Genomic DNA, 15,575 nt, shown 5'->3' on the forward strand with positions numbered 1-15,575 from the left:
TTTACAGGTAATACAAATAAAATAGGCAAGGCAGCATTGAATAGGTTAAACACCACACTATATAGTCCACCTCTTAAAAAAAATAAAAGATCAGCTACAGAAAAGTTGCAATTTAAAAATTATGTGACATACAATAACGGACAGACAGTGTGACCAGTTGTATTTACAATCCTGGTTCAGAAGAATCTGAATGCAGATAATTTCTTTGAATATGATTACAGAAAATACGATCCATCTGTGAGACAAATCCCTTGGCGTTAAAGGCCTTCCTGTTTCTGCAGCTGCACTTGATTCCTCCCCAGTCTGGGAAAGATATTACAACCTTCTGCTTCTATTACTTTGAAAATCGATGTGTATGCTTTGGATACAAGTTTATCATTAATTTGAGTGCCTGTGTTACTGTCTTGTTTCAGTAGATATTTTGTAGAAATAGCAGGAAGGCTAAATCTCATAAATAAATACATTTTCTTTACAGTCAGAAGAGGGATTTTCAATGATCATGCACCAAGTTGAAAATATAAACAAAGAAGGCATCCAGTTGTACATTTTAGTAGCCAGTTTCGGAGCCTCCGTTTTATTTGTACATTAATAATCCAAGGAACAGATATGGTCCAGGAAAATGTAAGATAAGCCAGCCTTTATTTTTTGTCAAAGAGGTTTTCTTATTTCCTCATATTTCTTGTACCTCCAGTATACTTTGGCCTGAGAGGGGGAGAACAGAAGAGCTTGAAGGATCTGTTTAGAAAAAAAAATCTGGATTTTAGCCTTTTAACTGCAAAATTATTCTAGTGCAGAGGGTTCTCTCTAACCTTGTTTATGAATTACCAACATTCAGAATATTTTTATGAAAACAGCACTGGGCAACCTGCAATCTCAAGTTCTGAGCTGGCACCAGGAAATTTTTCCTATATTTGGAGCCTCTTCTCTCCATGACTGATGACAATTATAGGATAGTTTTCCAATCTTGCGAGTCCATGGATATGAATTTGAATGCCTCAGTCCCACCTACAAGTATTCACGTGGTCAAATTCACTTTGCAAGCTTTCCACCATCCACAGCAGTGGTGGGTTCCGGATTCCGTTACAACTGATGAATGCGCGTGGCGGAGCGTCACACAGGCGCTGTATGCGCCATGCATGTGAGCGCCGAAGAGTTTAAAGAGAGGTAAGGAACGCAGGTGGGCCCTCCGGAGCACCATACCCAGTGCTCCGGGCAGGCTCCGGTATGCCCGTACCGGGGTGTACCGCCTGCAACCCACCACTGATCCACAGAATGTGAAACGTGACCAAAATATTTCACACTCCTGGTTTATAGGAAATATTCTATTTTTTTTAAAGGTGGTAAATGTGCATTTATATGCTTATTTTTCTGAAAAAATATTTATTTATTTATTTATTTATTTATTTATTTATTTATTTACTTACTTACTTACTTACTTACTTACTTACTTACTTACTTACTTACTTACTTACTTACTTACTTACTTATTAAATTTATAGGCCGCCCAATCCCGGAGGACTCCGGGCAGCTTACAGAGAGGAAAAAGAAAAAAGAAAATAAAAATAAAAGAGGAGTTTAAAAATTCACAACACGCATCCATTCTAATCGGGGCTGGACCTTAACAATAAGGTCAACAGCCCCAGGCCTGCCGGATCAGCCAGGTTTTAACAGCTTTCCTGAAGGCCATGAGAGTGGGCAAGGTCTGGACCTCTGGGGGCAGCTGATTTCAAAGGGTCGGAGCAGCCACAGAGAAGGCTCTCCTCCGGGGGTCTGCCAGCCGACACTTAATGAACTTATGCAACCTTGATTAACAGGAACATGTTAATATTTCACACTGTGTACCACATATATTCATTTACCATTAATGTCACCAGATAATGAAAAAAGAATTACTGTATTACTTACCCAATCGTAACAGACAATCCAGCAGCCTCGAGCAATTCCCATAAGTATATTTAAAGTCCGGCGGGGGCTCCCTGCAATTACATGACTTGTATTTTTGCATACTTCATTAGAAGTCAGAAAACCACCCAGCTTCTTCAGCACCTGCAGAGTTATTTTCTGCATCCTTTAAGAAGAAACAGAGACCAGACCTTAATAACTTGTTACACTTCTACAGACATGATTAATTTGATAGTTACAATATAAACATTATTATAAGAGGTACCTACAAAAGATTAAAATGCCCCAAAGGTATGTTTATTTTGGGTCTACTTCATGGAAAGTAGACTGACCTCAGCAATGAACTATTTCTAGCTGTAAAATGGTGTTTGGGACATCCCTATTTGATGTTGAGATATTTCTAATGAGGTTGGAACAGATGTTTCAGGAGTCAGAAGGCTCCCATAGTTGAATGTTTTGCACATATTTACTTAATCAGGGGTCTACAATAAAACTTCATGGTAATTTATCCCCTTCAAGCTAAACTTATATCTCTTTGAAAATGAATCAAATCTGAATCTAGCAGCCTACCTATTATCAAGTAAGAATTAGATGACACTAATCTTCTGAAAGCTATACTGTTTTCCGATAAAGATTCTGGATCAAATTCAAAGTCCTAGTTTTAAACCAGATGGCTTGGCTTCCATGTGTCTCCAAGTAGAAGCATCCTATCCATTATAAGTAGGACGCAGCTCTTATCTGTTCTTCCCAGGAAAGAATGTTTAAGGTGCTCTTTTTCATGATGTATATTGAGGGGTGGTGGTCTCGAGATTAATGTTTCTCTCTGGAGGAAATAACACTCTCCTGTTGGCCTCCATTTTGCTCCCATGGGAAAACCATAAAAATGGTAAAAATGCTATTGAGAGAACATGTGGGATTTGATGGTGACTACTGAGACAGGATAGCAGAATGGTAGATGCTGTTATTAATTTGATATTTGAATTGTGTATGTATGTATGTATGTATGTATGTATATACACACACACACACACACACACACATATACACACACACACATACATACACACACACACATACATACACACACACACACACATATATATATATACACATACATACATACATACATGCATGTATTGTGTCACAACCCCTGGTATGCCCAAATATGGGAGGAAGCATACTGCTTCCTTTCTCTGTCTATCGGCTCATCACAAGAGACCATCCAGACAGAAAGCTATTATTTTTAATGTTGCCTTTGTTACATTTGTGTTCGATTCCCAGTAAGGGTATGGCTAGCTGATGAGACCTAAATAGCTTGAAATAGATCTATACTAGTCTCCCTTTATTTATTTATCAGCACAAATGCAACACACACACACACGAATTTCATTTACATAAATAAGCTTATTCCATACGGCAATTTGAAGCAGAGTTAATAAGGAACAGCACCCAGTGAATGCAGTTCTGAGTAAGCATGCATTATTTCATCATACAGCAGATTGTAAAAAACTTGTTCTGTTTCCTACATATAGTATCTCTATGCTAACAATATTTTACTCATTCCTCTTAAAAATGATTTCAAGTAATTAAAATTATTAATATGATGTGTTTTAAGACACTTAGAAAATGTATACTAAATATCCAAAGCAGGGGTGGGTTGCTGCCAGCATTACTGCCGGTTTGGGGCGGGTACAATTTTGCGTTCGCGCACTCTGCGCACATGCAGTCAACCATAAATAGGTCTGTGCATGCGCAAAATGTTAAAAATGAAAAAAAAAATGTTCTGTGCATGTGCAGAACTGAAAAACAAGATGGGAACACGGGGAACCAGTTCAGGGGCATGGCAGTCCTTGGTTGCTGCCAGTTCCAGTGATCCATGCTCATGGATCCATGTTCCAGTGATCCAAACCACTACCCATTTGGCTGAACCGGTAAGAACCCACCACTGATCCAAAGCTAATTTGAATCCTAGGGATTGAAGTCTGTCTATGTCTATATTTTTCTGATAGTAGCATACAAATGTAAGCTATTAATGGAAGTGTTGTTTCCCAAATGTTGCCAAAGGCCTGTATTAGAGGCCACATTGGCTCAGATTTTAGGAAGTTGAAATCCAAACATTGGGGGATACTAGACGAAGAAGGCAGTTTTATGAATGACAAAGATATGAAAATATATGTACATAGAAACATAATCACAATACCTGGTACTTACTCAGGGGTCATGCTTGTCATGACTAATGTTCTCAAAGGCTAAAGATTTAAAGAAAGAAGGAAAAATAAATCAACATATTTGTTTGTCCAATTCTGATGAAATCTAAATCCTGCAAAGATTAAAGCTTTTTCATAGATCTCAACATTTAGAAAGCAAACTGTAGCTTCTTGTCGTAAGCACACTCGCATGAAGGAATCCTTTGTACACATGAAGGGTATCTTCATGTATGGAATTCCTGAGTAGCCCTCAATTCTCTGCTGCAAAGTTAGAGGGTACCACTGTATATCTCTCATTGCTAAACATAAAAAACACTTCTATGATCCTTGAACATATTTTCTTCAACATTTAGTAGGGAAGAAAGAACGTTGTAAAAACAGTGTATTATAAAGATGGTAGGGTCACCTGAACAAAAGACTATTGCTGGAAAATAGCTTTGATGGTCTAGTAGTTTTAATCTATAGCTATCTAAGATAATTCAACATGAATTATGCTTTAACTGCAAATATTTGTGTCCACGATTTACAGTAAAGATTCACCCATTCTAATTGAATATTCTAAATGCATCAAATAGAATTGGCTTTCTGAAATTTGTAAAATCTTTCCCCATATGTGAAGCTCATTTTATTTTATTATTGTAAAATGATGCGCTATATCTTCCGTAACTAGACTGCTGAAAAGCTATACAGAATTCAGTACATGCAAATTATAGACATGGCATTTCTTCAATAATAACAGTAGTTCTTCCAACTACTCAAAGAATACAATGTTCTACCTAAACACACTGCTTAGATTTCAACCATGTGGAAAGGTCTGTATGGTAAATAAACAGATCATTTGATTGACCTTGAGAAGAATAAATCCACATACTACGGTAGAAGACGAAATGTCTTGTGACAGATGCTTCTTAAAAACTTGACGCTACTCATTGGAGTTTAATGAATTTTTGTTTCCATGAATTAGACAGGAGAGTGAGTGGATGGGTGAAAAGACAATCTTTAGTTTAGGTGAAAACCCTCCTGCTATTAAGGTGGCTGACGATGGCTCTGAACACTCCAATACTTGACTTACAGAAAAATAAAATGATTATAAAGTATAGGATCCATTTCATGGCTGTAGCATGGCACACTGTGTTCTGCCAAATCAAATGTTGGTTTTACAAATATATTTATCCAGAAAGCTTCAATTCTAAGAATATGTAATAAAATGCTGCAGAGTTCAGAGTAGCTTGTCCAATCATGTTCTCCCTCTGGGTAGATTAGCTATTCAGTGGTTTGCTATGATTTTGTGTCCACTAAACATTAGATTTTATGGTTCCCATCTACATCTGCAGAATGTATGGTCGGCCCAGACCTGACACAAAAAGACATCACTGAACCTGGGAAAAAGAATAAATGATAGGCACTTCCTTCTGCTGGTCTTACAGCCATCCTGTACCAACTCACCTTTTCAATTCTCCTAGTCATCTTTAATTTCCTATCAGGCTCATTCACATGGCTCCCCAAAGGTTCACAAGCAGTGTTTTTGGCATCAGTCGTTGAAAATCTGGCATTATCTAAAAACCAGATCCATTCAGAATTAATCCTAATCCATACTATGAAAAATCTAAATGCTGTCCAGGTATTAAGACAATTGCATTGCAATTAAGACAATGCATTGTTGCTGTATATTTTTCATAATCAGGCACAGTTCCTTGTTTTTTGTGTTTTCTCTACATTGTATGGCTTCTCTAAAAAAAGAGTACCGTATTTTTCAGAATATAAGATGCACCTTAGTTTTGGAAAGGAAAATAGGAAAAAAAAATTCTGCCTACCAGGTAGCTTCTGGCTAGCATCCTCAGCCTGGTCAGCTTCAGCACATAGGTTTGCTGGTTTTGAGAGCGCATGCACACGCCTTTTATCCCCTGGTTGGGGATAAAAAAACAGCTTCTAAAGCACAGCTGATTGTCGGAGAGAGAAGCAATGAGAAAAGCTGGGGAAACCCGGAAGATTGCTTCACTCGTTAGCGCCTTACTAGGACTGGAAAAAAAGCTTTTAAAAGTTCATTCTGAGTATAAGACGCATCCAAATTTTCAGTCTCTTTTAGGGGGGGAGTACATCTTATACTCCGAAAAATACAGTAATTGCAGTTCTAAGTAAACATTTTAAAAATCATTTTAGATATGTAATATCTTTCAAAAAGTCACCTTTCATATTGATTTTTTACAGATCCTAATTTGAATTTTAAAAATGAATATTTCCTTTTATTTATCTTTATGGCAGGCAAACCAGCAGAGTTTTCCACAGATTGCACCAAGATTATTCTCACAGTTTATTGCATCTTCAAAACTTTTCATGGCAGAACTTTGTTAGATTTTCATGCTGCAACTTTATACTACTAGAAACAAACTCCCTTGAAATTGAAACAGCAGTGACGGACAAAGTATTTTAAAGTTGAATTGTTTACAGTTCGAAACAACTATTTAGATCTTTCTGGAAATGTTTCTGTTCAGTTTCAAACCAAATCTACTTCAAAGCAACTTATTCAGAACATTTTATAGAGCTACACACCTCTATAATACATATACTTCACATGTATTATTTGAATTCTAAGATGCCTGCTCTTAAATTCAGTGTTAGTTATAGCTGCGTTCATACATGGCTGCTCACTATCTTCAGGCCATATTCAATCTTATTTCCATCAACTAACAGATAAAACATAGTTATTACAACATGTAACATGACAGTAGCCTGAGCTTTATGGAATATATAATGAAGTCTTTGGCTGGATGGGAAAAACTGATGTGAACATCAGATTTCCTGATATAAGATCTCTTGGCACAAAAAGAGAGGTATGTGCCCTAATATACCATGAAGTAAGAAAAGTCACTCTACTCTAGCTATACTGTAGATATGAACATATCTGTAGTATTGTTAAATATCTATTCATATCTATTCATACCTATGAATATCATCTCGGAACAACTTTTTTTAAAACTCAAAATGTATTAAGCACTTCTATAACTACCCTTAAAATGTATTAAACACTTCTATAACTACCCTTTTAGGCTGCAAGAAAATGGGGGAGAAAGAAAATAGGGGAAAAAAGCTTATATTGTACATGGATATTCTAAGATTAGGATGGTATAAATGAAGGGATCACAGCCAGTGAAAACAATATCAGTAGTATGGCATTTTCTAGGCATGATTTGGCCACATTAACTTTTAAGAGTCTATTTTGGAATTGCTTTCCCAAACTCCAAGTACACGTTGATTTTTAATGCAAATATAAGCAAGCTTTAAACACTGAGATATGCTTCACCTCTACAAGAAAACTCTTATATAAAAACATAGTTGTTGATAAAGTGCTAAGCTGCATCTGGGAACTGGCGTTTTTCAAATTCTAGCCAAAATTTGATATTAACACTGTGCCAAAAAGGAAATGCATTATTAATCCTTTTATGGGACTTTGTAATATAAAGAAACATGGAAAAACATGTCTCCATTGCTGATCACTATAAAATGTGCCAGGTAAGTCTTACAATCAACTTTGGTAATGGCAACTATAGCTAATGAGGACATTTAATTCACACATAATCTTGTGAACTGATACTAGGGCAATGATGACAAATAAATGACAAATAAATGAAGTGATTTAGAGTCCTACTATTGCCATTAAAAAGACTATTAGATTAGAAATGTAAAATCTAGATTCCAGCAGGCCCACAAATCATGTACAGATGTACATATTAAGTTGTAGTTTATTGAATTTGATATTACATTGACTAAAAAGTACATGTTCAGCAAATAATGCTACATGTAGAGTAATTAAAATGGCGTGTCATAAAAACAGCAGTACTTCTCTCCCAATGCATGATGCGTTTTTTTTAAAATATCAAGAGCTGTCCAGGAAAACAAATCTATAACATCATTGGAATTTAAACTTTGGCTTCAATGAATATAGGACCCATTGCCCTGGATTTGCTGGTAGTAAAGACAGCATGTACATTCTCTATAGTACAATAATGCACACAGTTCAAATAAACACATTTCCCATCTATACTTTTATTAATGCAAAATATCTAAATAGCAATACACTACATAGAAAATAAATCACATTTTATATCCAAGCAGATATTTACAAAATATTTATAATAAATTTATAAATGAGTTAAAATATTGGTGCTTCTGGTAAGGAAATAATTTATATTTTATGCCCAGACTGAATAGTAACACATGTATTAACCATGCAAAAAAATAGTTCAGAAGTATTGCTTTAAAATTTGCACAAGACACCACTTCTCTGCTACTTATTACAGAGCTACAGTATCTCTCCCCCCCCCCTCCCCAAGTTTCTATAGCCTAAAAGAAAGATGTGGCTGCTTTAACAACCAGATATACTATGCTTGTGAGAAGCCTGTCTTAATTTTGTTTGAAACATGAGCAGCAGTATTCTATCTTACATATGAGATTCCATGCAGTCATAATATGTATATTAGATCAAGTATTACATATACAGAATGGAGCTCTTCTGCCACTCCTGGTTCTGTGTATTCAGTCCAATATAAAAAGTTACGTGTCTACAATTCTTCTAGAATGATACGTGAAGAAATCCTGAGGTCAGTTTTTATTACATTAAACTAAGAAAATGCATCTAAAGTAAACACTACAATCCTGAATGATTATTGGTTCCTATACTGACCAGAATAAATGTATTATTTTCATAGTTAAAGGTTACAATCAGTGTAACTCATAGCAATAGATCAGTGTTTGTCAACCTTGTCAACTTGAAGATGTCCGGACTTCAACTCCCAGAATTCCCCAGCCAGCATTCGCTGGCTGGGGAATTCTGGGAGTTGAAGTCCGGACATCTTCAAGTTGACAAGGTTGACAAACACCGCAATAGATTGACATTAATAGATAAAACAACCAAGTTTTAATTTCCATACGTAAATCAGATTTCAATTCTGACTAACCTTTGATTTTAGATGAAATAGAACCTAGCTAACTGAAGACTCATATAATCCAATCTGTACTTATTAACTGATCTATGTCAAGATCCTGAGTTTAATTTAGTTTGAATAAACATGCACAGAATTAGACTATAACATTACAATCTGTTGTAGTCCTTGGCTCAGTTATGTGGAAACACATTACAGTTCACTAAATTTTGCAGCCCGTGGAACGCTGAGCAATCAAGTGCATAAGCAGTGAAGAGCTTTCTCCTTTAAAGGAATATCACCAAATAGATATGTATGACAGCAAGACTTTTTTTTTACCAAACTCCAGAAATCCACCTGAAAGCTGATGTCGCTAATCTAATTATGAAACGCTTCGCATCTCTTAGACAAAAGATTGAATATGAAATGAATTCTCCAAAAGCTGAGAATGCTACAGAATAAAGCTATCATTTTATAACAGAGAACCTACTTCACCAGTTAATTCCTGCAGAGAACCAAGATCATTCAATATGTAACTGAATCAAAAGAATACAGTAATTCTTTTCAGTAGACCGGGCCTTCATATATTTTTATTGAAAATTATTTAAAATTTTATTTAACTTTCTGAACATCAAATAAGACTTCCCCATAGTTTGTGCTTCATACATCTATACACACACATCTTTCTTGAAATTCAGGCATTGTAAGACACTGTATTCACAGATCATTATTTTAGATGCATCAGCAAAAAGACATTGTTATATTTAGAAAGCCAAACATGAGTTATTCTCATAATTTATTTAACATCTGTTAAAAATACTCAGACATTAAACCTGAAATTTTTGTACATAACTTTTTTCTAATACTTTATAAGTAGATTTTATAGAATGAACCTTTTTAATGAGTATTTTAAGATGCAGAATATATTTACTAGACAGCAGCATTACTATTGTAAAAAAAATCACATCATCAGGTATGCTTTCCAGTAATGAAAACCTCATTGAGTCTACAGACATATTAAGCCTATACTGCCTTTGTTTCAGTGATTTTCAGGAATAAAATAACAATATTCACAAATTTTCAGTATACTCATTTTTGAGATTCTTAGATAAGATTTTAAGAATTTAAAGTTAGAATTTCTAATTTTCATTTGTTCAGCAAAATGTCCATAAAACTTAAATGTAGTCTTCTTCATATGAATTGTCCTTCTTTTAGAGCTGTAAATTTTCAAACTGTATTTTTTTAAAAATTTCCAGTTAATAACTTTGTGGCTGCAGTAAAATTTTGCTATACTGTATTTCAAACAGGTACTTCAAAATTCTTATTAACACTGGTTAAACTGTGGCTACATGGGGAACCAACATGAAATTATATGGATAAAATATTAAGTATTCAATAATATCCTATCATCAGACACATATAAAAAATTTTCACTATTTTTTTCCTTCCGTATATTTAAACTGTATCTTTGAGTTTTTTAAAATAAAGTTAGAAAAATATTCTATACATAGAATAAATATTTGTATGCATAGAGTACCGTATTTTTCGGAGTATAAGATGCACCAAGGTTTTGAAGAGGCAAATAAAAAAAGTAGGTAGGTAAATAGAGTGGGAGAGACAGAGAGAGAAATATAGTAGGTAGGTAGGGAGAGAGAGAGAGAGAGGGTGTAGATAGGTAGGGAGAAAGATAGAGAGAAATACAGTAGATAGGTAGGGAGAGAGACGGTAGGTAGATCGAGGGAGAGAGAGAGAGAGAGAAATACAGTAGGTAGGTAGGTTGGTAGATGTTTCCAGGTGTATTTATCCATGTGCTGGAGAAGGAAATCACTGACAACTTGCAGCACCTAAGACTTGTTTCTGCTGGCACAGCACTTGATCAATCTAATTCTCATCAATCACTCTAACTAAAGAGCTTTCTGAAAGGGGAAAAAAAGTTTTTACATTCTGCAAACCTCTCAAAAACGGCCCGTTTCTTTAAAAAAAGAGGCATGAATAGCCTTGGGGTGGCTTGCAGAGTGCTCCTGGATGTGTGTGGGGGCTTAAAACGACCAAAAGAATTGCATGCATAGCCTTATGGAGGCTTATAGAGTGCTGCTGGCGGCTGGGTGGGGCAAAAAATGGCCCATTCTTTGCTCATTTTTGTCCGCCCCAGCCCCCAGCAACTCTCTGAAAGCCTCTATAAGAGCTTTCTTGCACATCCATTTTTGTGAAGGGGGGGGGGGCGGCTTCAAGAAGCAAAAAAATGCTGTATTCGGTGTATAAGATGCACCTAGATTTTCAGCCTCTTTTTTGAGGAAAAAAGGTGCGTCTTATACTCCAAAAATACGGTATTTCCTTTTTCTAAATGAGATTCTAAAAATACCTCTGTAGTCAATTATATTTTAGAATGAAGGTTTTCAGACATTTAAAATAATTCTGGGTGTTATTTTGCTGGACAATTATCTTTCAATAACAACTTACCAGCTGTAGAACTGGTTGTGATCTGTTCCCGAATGTTAGAATTTAAAAAACAGTCTGACGTTTCTACTGTGTTTCCACTTTCAGTGTTTGATGTACAATTTACACCTGTTTTTCTCCTTTGAAGAAATGTAGATAGCTTGGGCTCACTAACTGCATCCTCAGTAATTTCAGTCACTCTTCTCCTCTTTCTGTTGTGACTTGTAGCTACTGGACTAGAATTTTGGCATATACCTTCTAATTTGCTTCTGGGAGAATTATACTTAATTTCCTTGTCATTCTGTAACTTTTGCTGACATGGAAGAAGTCTTATTTTATTAGTAAAGTTAGAAGATGAAAAACAATCTTCAAAAGAAGGATCTTGATCTTTAGCAGACTTAATTGGAGTAAGCAATGCAACTAAGAAATCATTCTGAGGTTCTTTATCATGTGATATAGAAGACTTCAGTCTAAGGCTTGATTTCCTTCTATATTTTCGTTGTTTACAAAGAGAAGAGTCTTTAGTCGTTACTGGAATATCAATTAGATTAACTGAAGAAAAGTCATTCTCAGAACTGTTGATATTTTCAGTAAATTCACAATGGACCAGATTTTCAACAGAAACTGTATGGTCCACATTTTTCACCTGAGGAAGGGGATTATCATCAATGGCTAAAAACCAGTCAATACCATCTTTGCATTCTGGAGTAGAAGGCATATCAATTATTGACTTTTGATCACATCCTTTGTCATTAGGTAGGATTGAATTTTTATGTAAATCTTTACCACTCAATCGCTTTAGGCCTGTGTGTTGAGAGTCACTTGGGGAATCAGAAGAAGTATATAATTCAGCTCTGGAAACATCCATCACATTTTCAGTATTAGATAAATAGTTGATTGATTTCTTTCCAAGGTTCTTGGTTTCAGGACTTCCAACCAAATTGGCAAAACTTGAATTTAAAAGGCGATTATTCTCAAGTTCTGTAATCAGAAACAATTCATTATTGAAAAGCACATCTTTTTAAAAAAAAAAAGTGAATATGAATAAAAAAAAGTAGAGTAAGATAAAACATTTGAAATGGACTACCAGCAAAGAGAAGGGAAATGGCTATGCATACATATACAGGTACTTGGGAACAGGACATCCCCTGAAATATTTCTACAAGGTTCCAAAGATATAACTTGTTCACTGGTTTGAAGAGAGGTTCATCAATCACTCTGGCATACTTGTGACATTCCCTTTGCAAATATTTTGTCAGTAAAAATAAAATTGTCACACTTGATTTGTTCTTCCATACTTTGGCTACTCTCAAGTAGAAATTAAGGGACTCATAGTTAACGTCCACCACTTCTGTGGAGCATTAGTGGGTGAATATTACATTATTTACATTAATTGTTTTTCTACAAAAATAAAAGTTTTCTATGTAACTGTAGCAGCATATTTTTATTTGAAATAAGCCCAATTAGTCCTGAAATATTTTTGTTTGAAAATCAAATATATATATCGATATATTTAATTAAAGACAAGGGATGACGATAAGGAGTTCAGGCATAATGAATTGAATCATTTATATATTAATCAGTATTCAATTAGAGGGGATAATATGTGTATTATGTTAGGTTTTCAATATTTTTCTGTTTAATTTGGGGGGGGGGAAAGTTTTGTATTTGCATTTTTAAAATATAAACTTCAAAAAAAAAATCACCATATTTTTCAGAGTATAAGACGCACTAAGATTTTGAAGAGGCAAATTAAAAAAAGTTTTTGCACTTTGCAGACCTCCCCAAAATGGCTCGTTTTTCACGAAAACGGGCATGAATAGCCTTTAGGCTTGTAGAATGTCCCTGGGAAGGGGGTGAAATGAGCAAAAAACACCCCATTTTTTGCAAAAACAGGCCTGTTTTTTGTCAAAAAAGGGCATGCAAAGCCTTTAGGAGGCTTATAGAGTGCTGCTGGTGGCTGGGGGGCAAAATTGAGCAAAAATGGCCCATTTTTCACTCATTTCTGCCCTGCCCAGCTCCCAGGAGCACTCTGGAAGCCTCCTAAAGGCTATACATGGCCATTTTGGGGAAGGGGCAGGATTTCAGGAGGCCAAAAATGTTGTTTTCAGTGAACAAGACGCACCCAGATTTTCAGCCTCTTTTTTGAGAGGAAAAGGTGTCTCTTATACTCCAAAATATATGGTATAATATGGTATAGGTATACAATATGGTGACAGTGCCACCAATTGTTTTCTTGTTTACATGACCCCATACGAAATTTACTAATACAAAGGTTAGTTATCTGAATCAGAGTAAACTTCCAGTTTCAAGCAGTCTTGGGTTCTAATTGCCTATGGTTACATAATGCTAACAATATGTTAATGAGACAAAGAATTAAGGGCTTTGAAACTGGCTTATGCCTATACTATAACTAATTTGTTTAGGTTCGTGCATACAAATGACTTCAGAACAGAAACTTCAATTTTCCTTCCTTCAACCTTGAAGACAGAAGAGAAGGAACCTGAAAAGCCAAATAATTATTTGCCAATATGCACTAAACTATGCATATTGTATAGAAAATAAGATCAGCTTAGTTATTACACTGCTGTAGATTGTTATTCAATTAAATTTGGATGTTTTCCTTGGTATTTTGATATTTTAAAATTATTCTATTTTAAAATATCTTTAAATGTTTGTAAATAGCATATTTAAATGTTTTTATATATTTGCAGATTGCCCTAGGGAAGGAACATAGTTCCAAAACTCATTGGGCAGAAATAAGACACATATCAAATAAATCTCCTTGACAGTCCATGAGAACTGCTTTCTTTTGTCTAACCCTGCTGTTAATGTCGTCCATCTTTTTTTGGTGTTCCTCCAAACTGGGCAATCAGTTTCCATGTTTGGATAAAATAGGAAGCTTTAGTTAACTGAAGAATGTGAGTGTAATCATTCCGCACCATGAAGAGAAATAGGGAGAAAGTTCTGTCCTATATGTCTAAATGGTACCAAGATTTAAGTCAAGAAGTGATTGCCAAGACATCAATTCCAGATCAGCAATCATGATCCCAAGAGTTCAAACACAGAACTAAAAACACATGTCCATGTTCTAATAATTATTGTATTAGTAGTGCTCTTTTTAATAATACTAGCAATATCAAAACAATAAAACATACTAGGAGCACTAGCACTGTTTACAGCAGCATCTTTCTTCAATAAAATATTCCATAGATTCCTTATCTGTTAAGAGAGCACTACAGGGTCATTCAAAATATTTATTTTGTATTCAATTACACATAACCGGTGAATATTTTTGAATGACATTTAGATTTTATTTCTAAAGTTTTGTTTTACCTGAAGTCAATGTTGAAGTTGAAGTTGTAGATACAACAGCAGGATCAGCGTCAGACATCTGAGATAACTGTGAAGCTAAAATATGAATTATTAGATTTATGTTGGGTTAGCAATTTCTAAAGACATTTAAGGCCAATATTAATATGTAGTTTCATATTCAATAGAGTCAACATTTCATTACAGTGCTTTTATTATTTTGGATGCTTTAGTATTAAAAATCTACAAATTCTGAGGATTGCATTAAGCCACCATACTAAGCAATGGTTAAGAGTTCAGCACGCTATAGCTAGGAAAATATCACACAAAAGGAACCATAAGTCTTCAGCTTAATATATCATCTGAATGATACATCTCCTCTAATCAAAATTGTCAGGGTTTTAAAAATATTTATTTACGGCTACATTCATTTGTTAGCTTGATAAATTCCAATTTCAGGTCAATAAATTCAAATAAAGTCCAAAATATTGAAAAAAGCTTTTCCATCCCAAAGATTGTATTGTTCAAGTTATCATGGAAATAAATAAAAAATCTTTCTCAGAAATAAAGAATTTTTTATTTTCAGACCTATTGCAAAAAAAATTAAGATTAACAATATGAACATTTTTAATGCAAAACAATATACTACATTTCCTTTGAAGACATTTTCACAGATGAAAAGTGCAGTCACTTTCCCCAATTTATAGTAAACATACATGATGCCTGATATAAACGAGCAGTAACAATATTCTTCTAATTGTCAGATACCGAATTTAGCCTTTCTATACTTCCATTCTTT

General features: G+C 34.9%; 1 protein-coding gene across 2 annotated transcripts in view; it reads right to left on the reverse strand.

The window, feature by feature from the left end:
- The window catches only part of MCPH1 (microcephalin 1), a 123,567-nt gene that overhangs the window by 97,657 nt on the left and 10,335 nt on the right, over positions 1 to 15,575 (reverse strand). The window contains exons 7-11 of one of the 2 annotated variants that reach the window (XM_087718979.1): positions 14,801 to 14,875; positions 11,489 to 12,445; positions 5,556 to 5,665; positions 4,114 to 4,151; positions 1,906 to 2,068 (exon numbers count right to left, since the gene is read on the reverse strand). In XM_087718979.1, the coding sequence (XP_087575105.1) occupies positions 1,906 to 2,068; positions 4,114 to 4,151; positions 5,556 to 5,665; positions 11,489 to 12,445; positions 14,801 to 14,875 (1,343 nt within the window). The remainder of the gene's footprint in view (positions 1 to 1,905; positions 2,069 to 4,113; positions 4,152 to 5,555; positions 5,666 to 11,488; positions 12,446 to 14,800; positions 14,876 to 15,575) is intronic. The other variant, XM_087718980.1, reaches the window with a different exon arrangement.

The sequence above is a fragment of the Thamnophis sirtalis genome, unplaced genomic scaffold (assembly GCF_051295495.1).
Source record: "Thamnophis sirtalis isolate CommonGarterSnake01/CBP01778 unplaced genomic scaffold, rThaSir2_p1.2 scaffold_6, whole genome shotgun sequence".
Classification (NCBI taxonomy): Eukaryota; Metazoa; Chordata; class Lepidosauria; order Squamata; family Natricidae; genus Thamnophis; species Thamnophis sirtalis.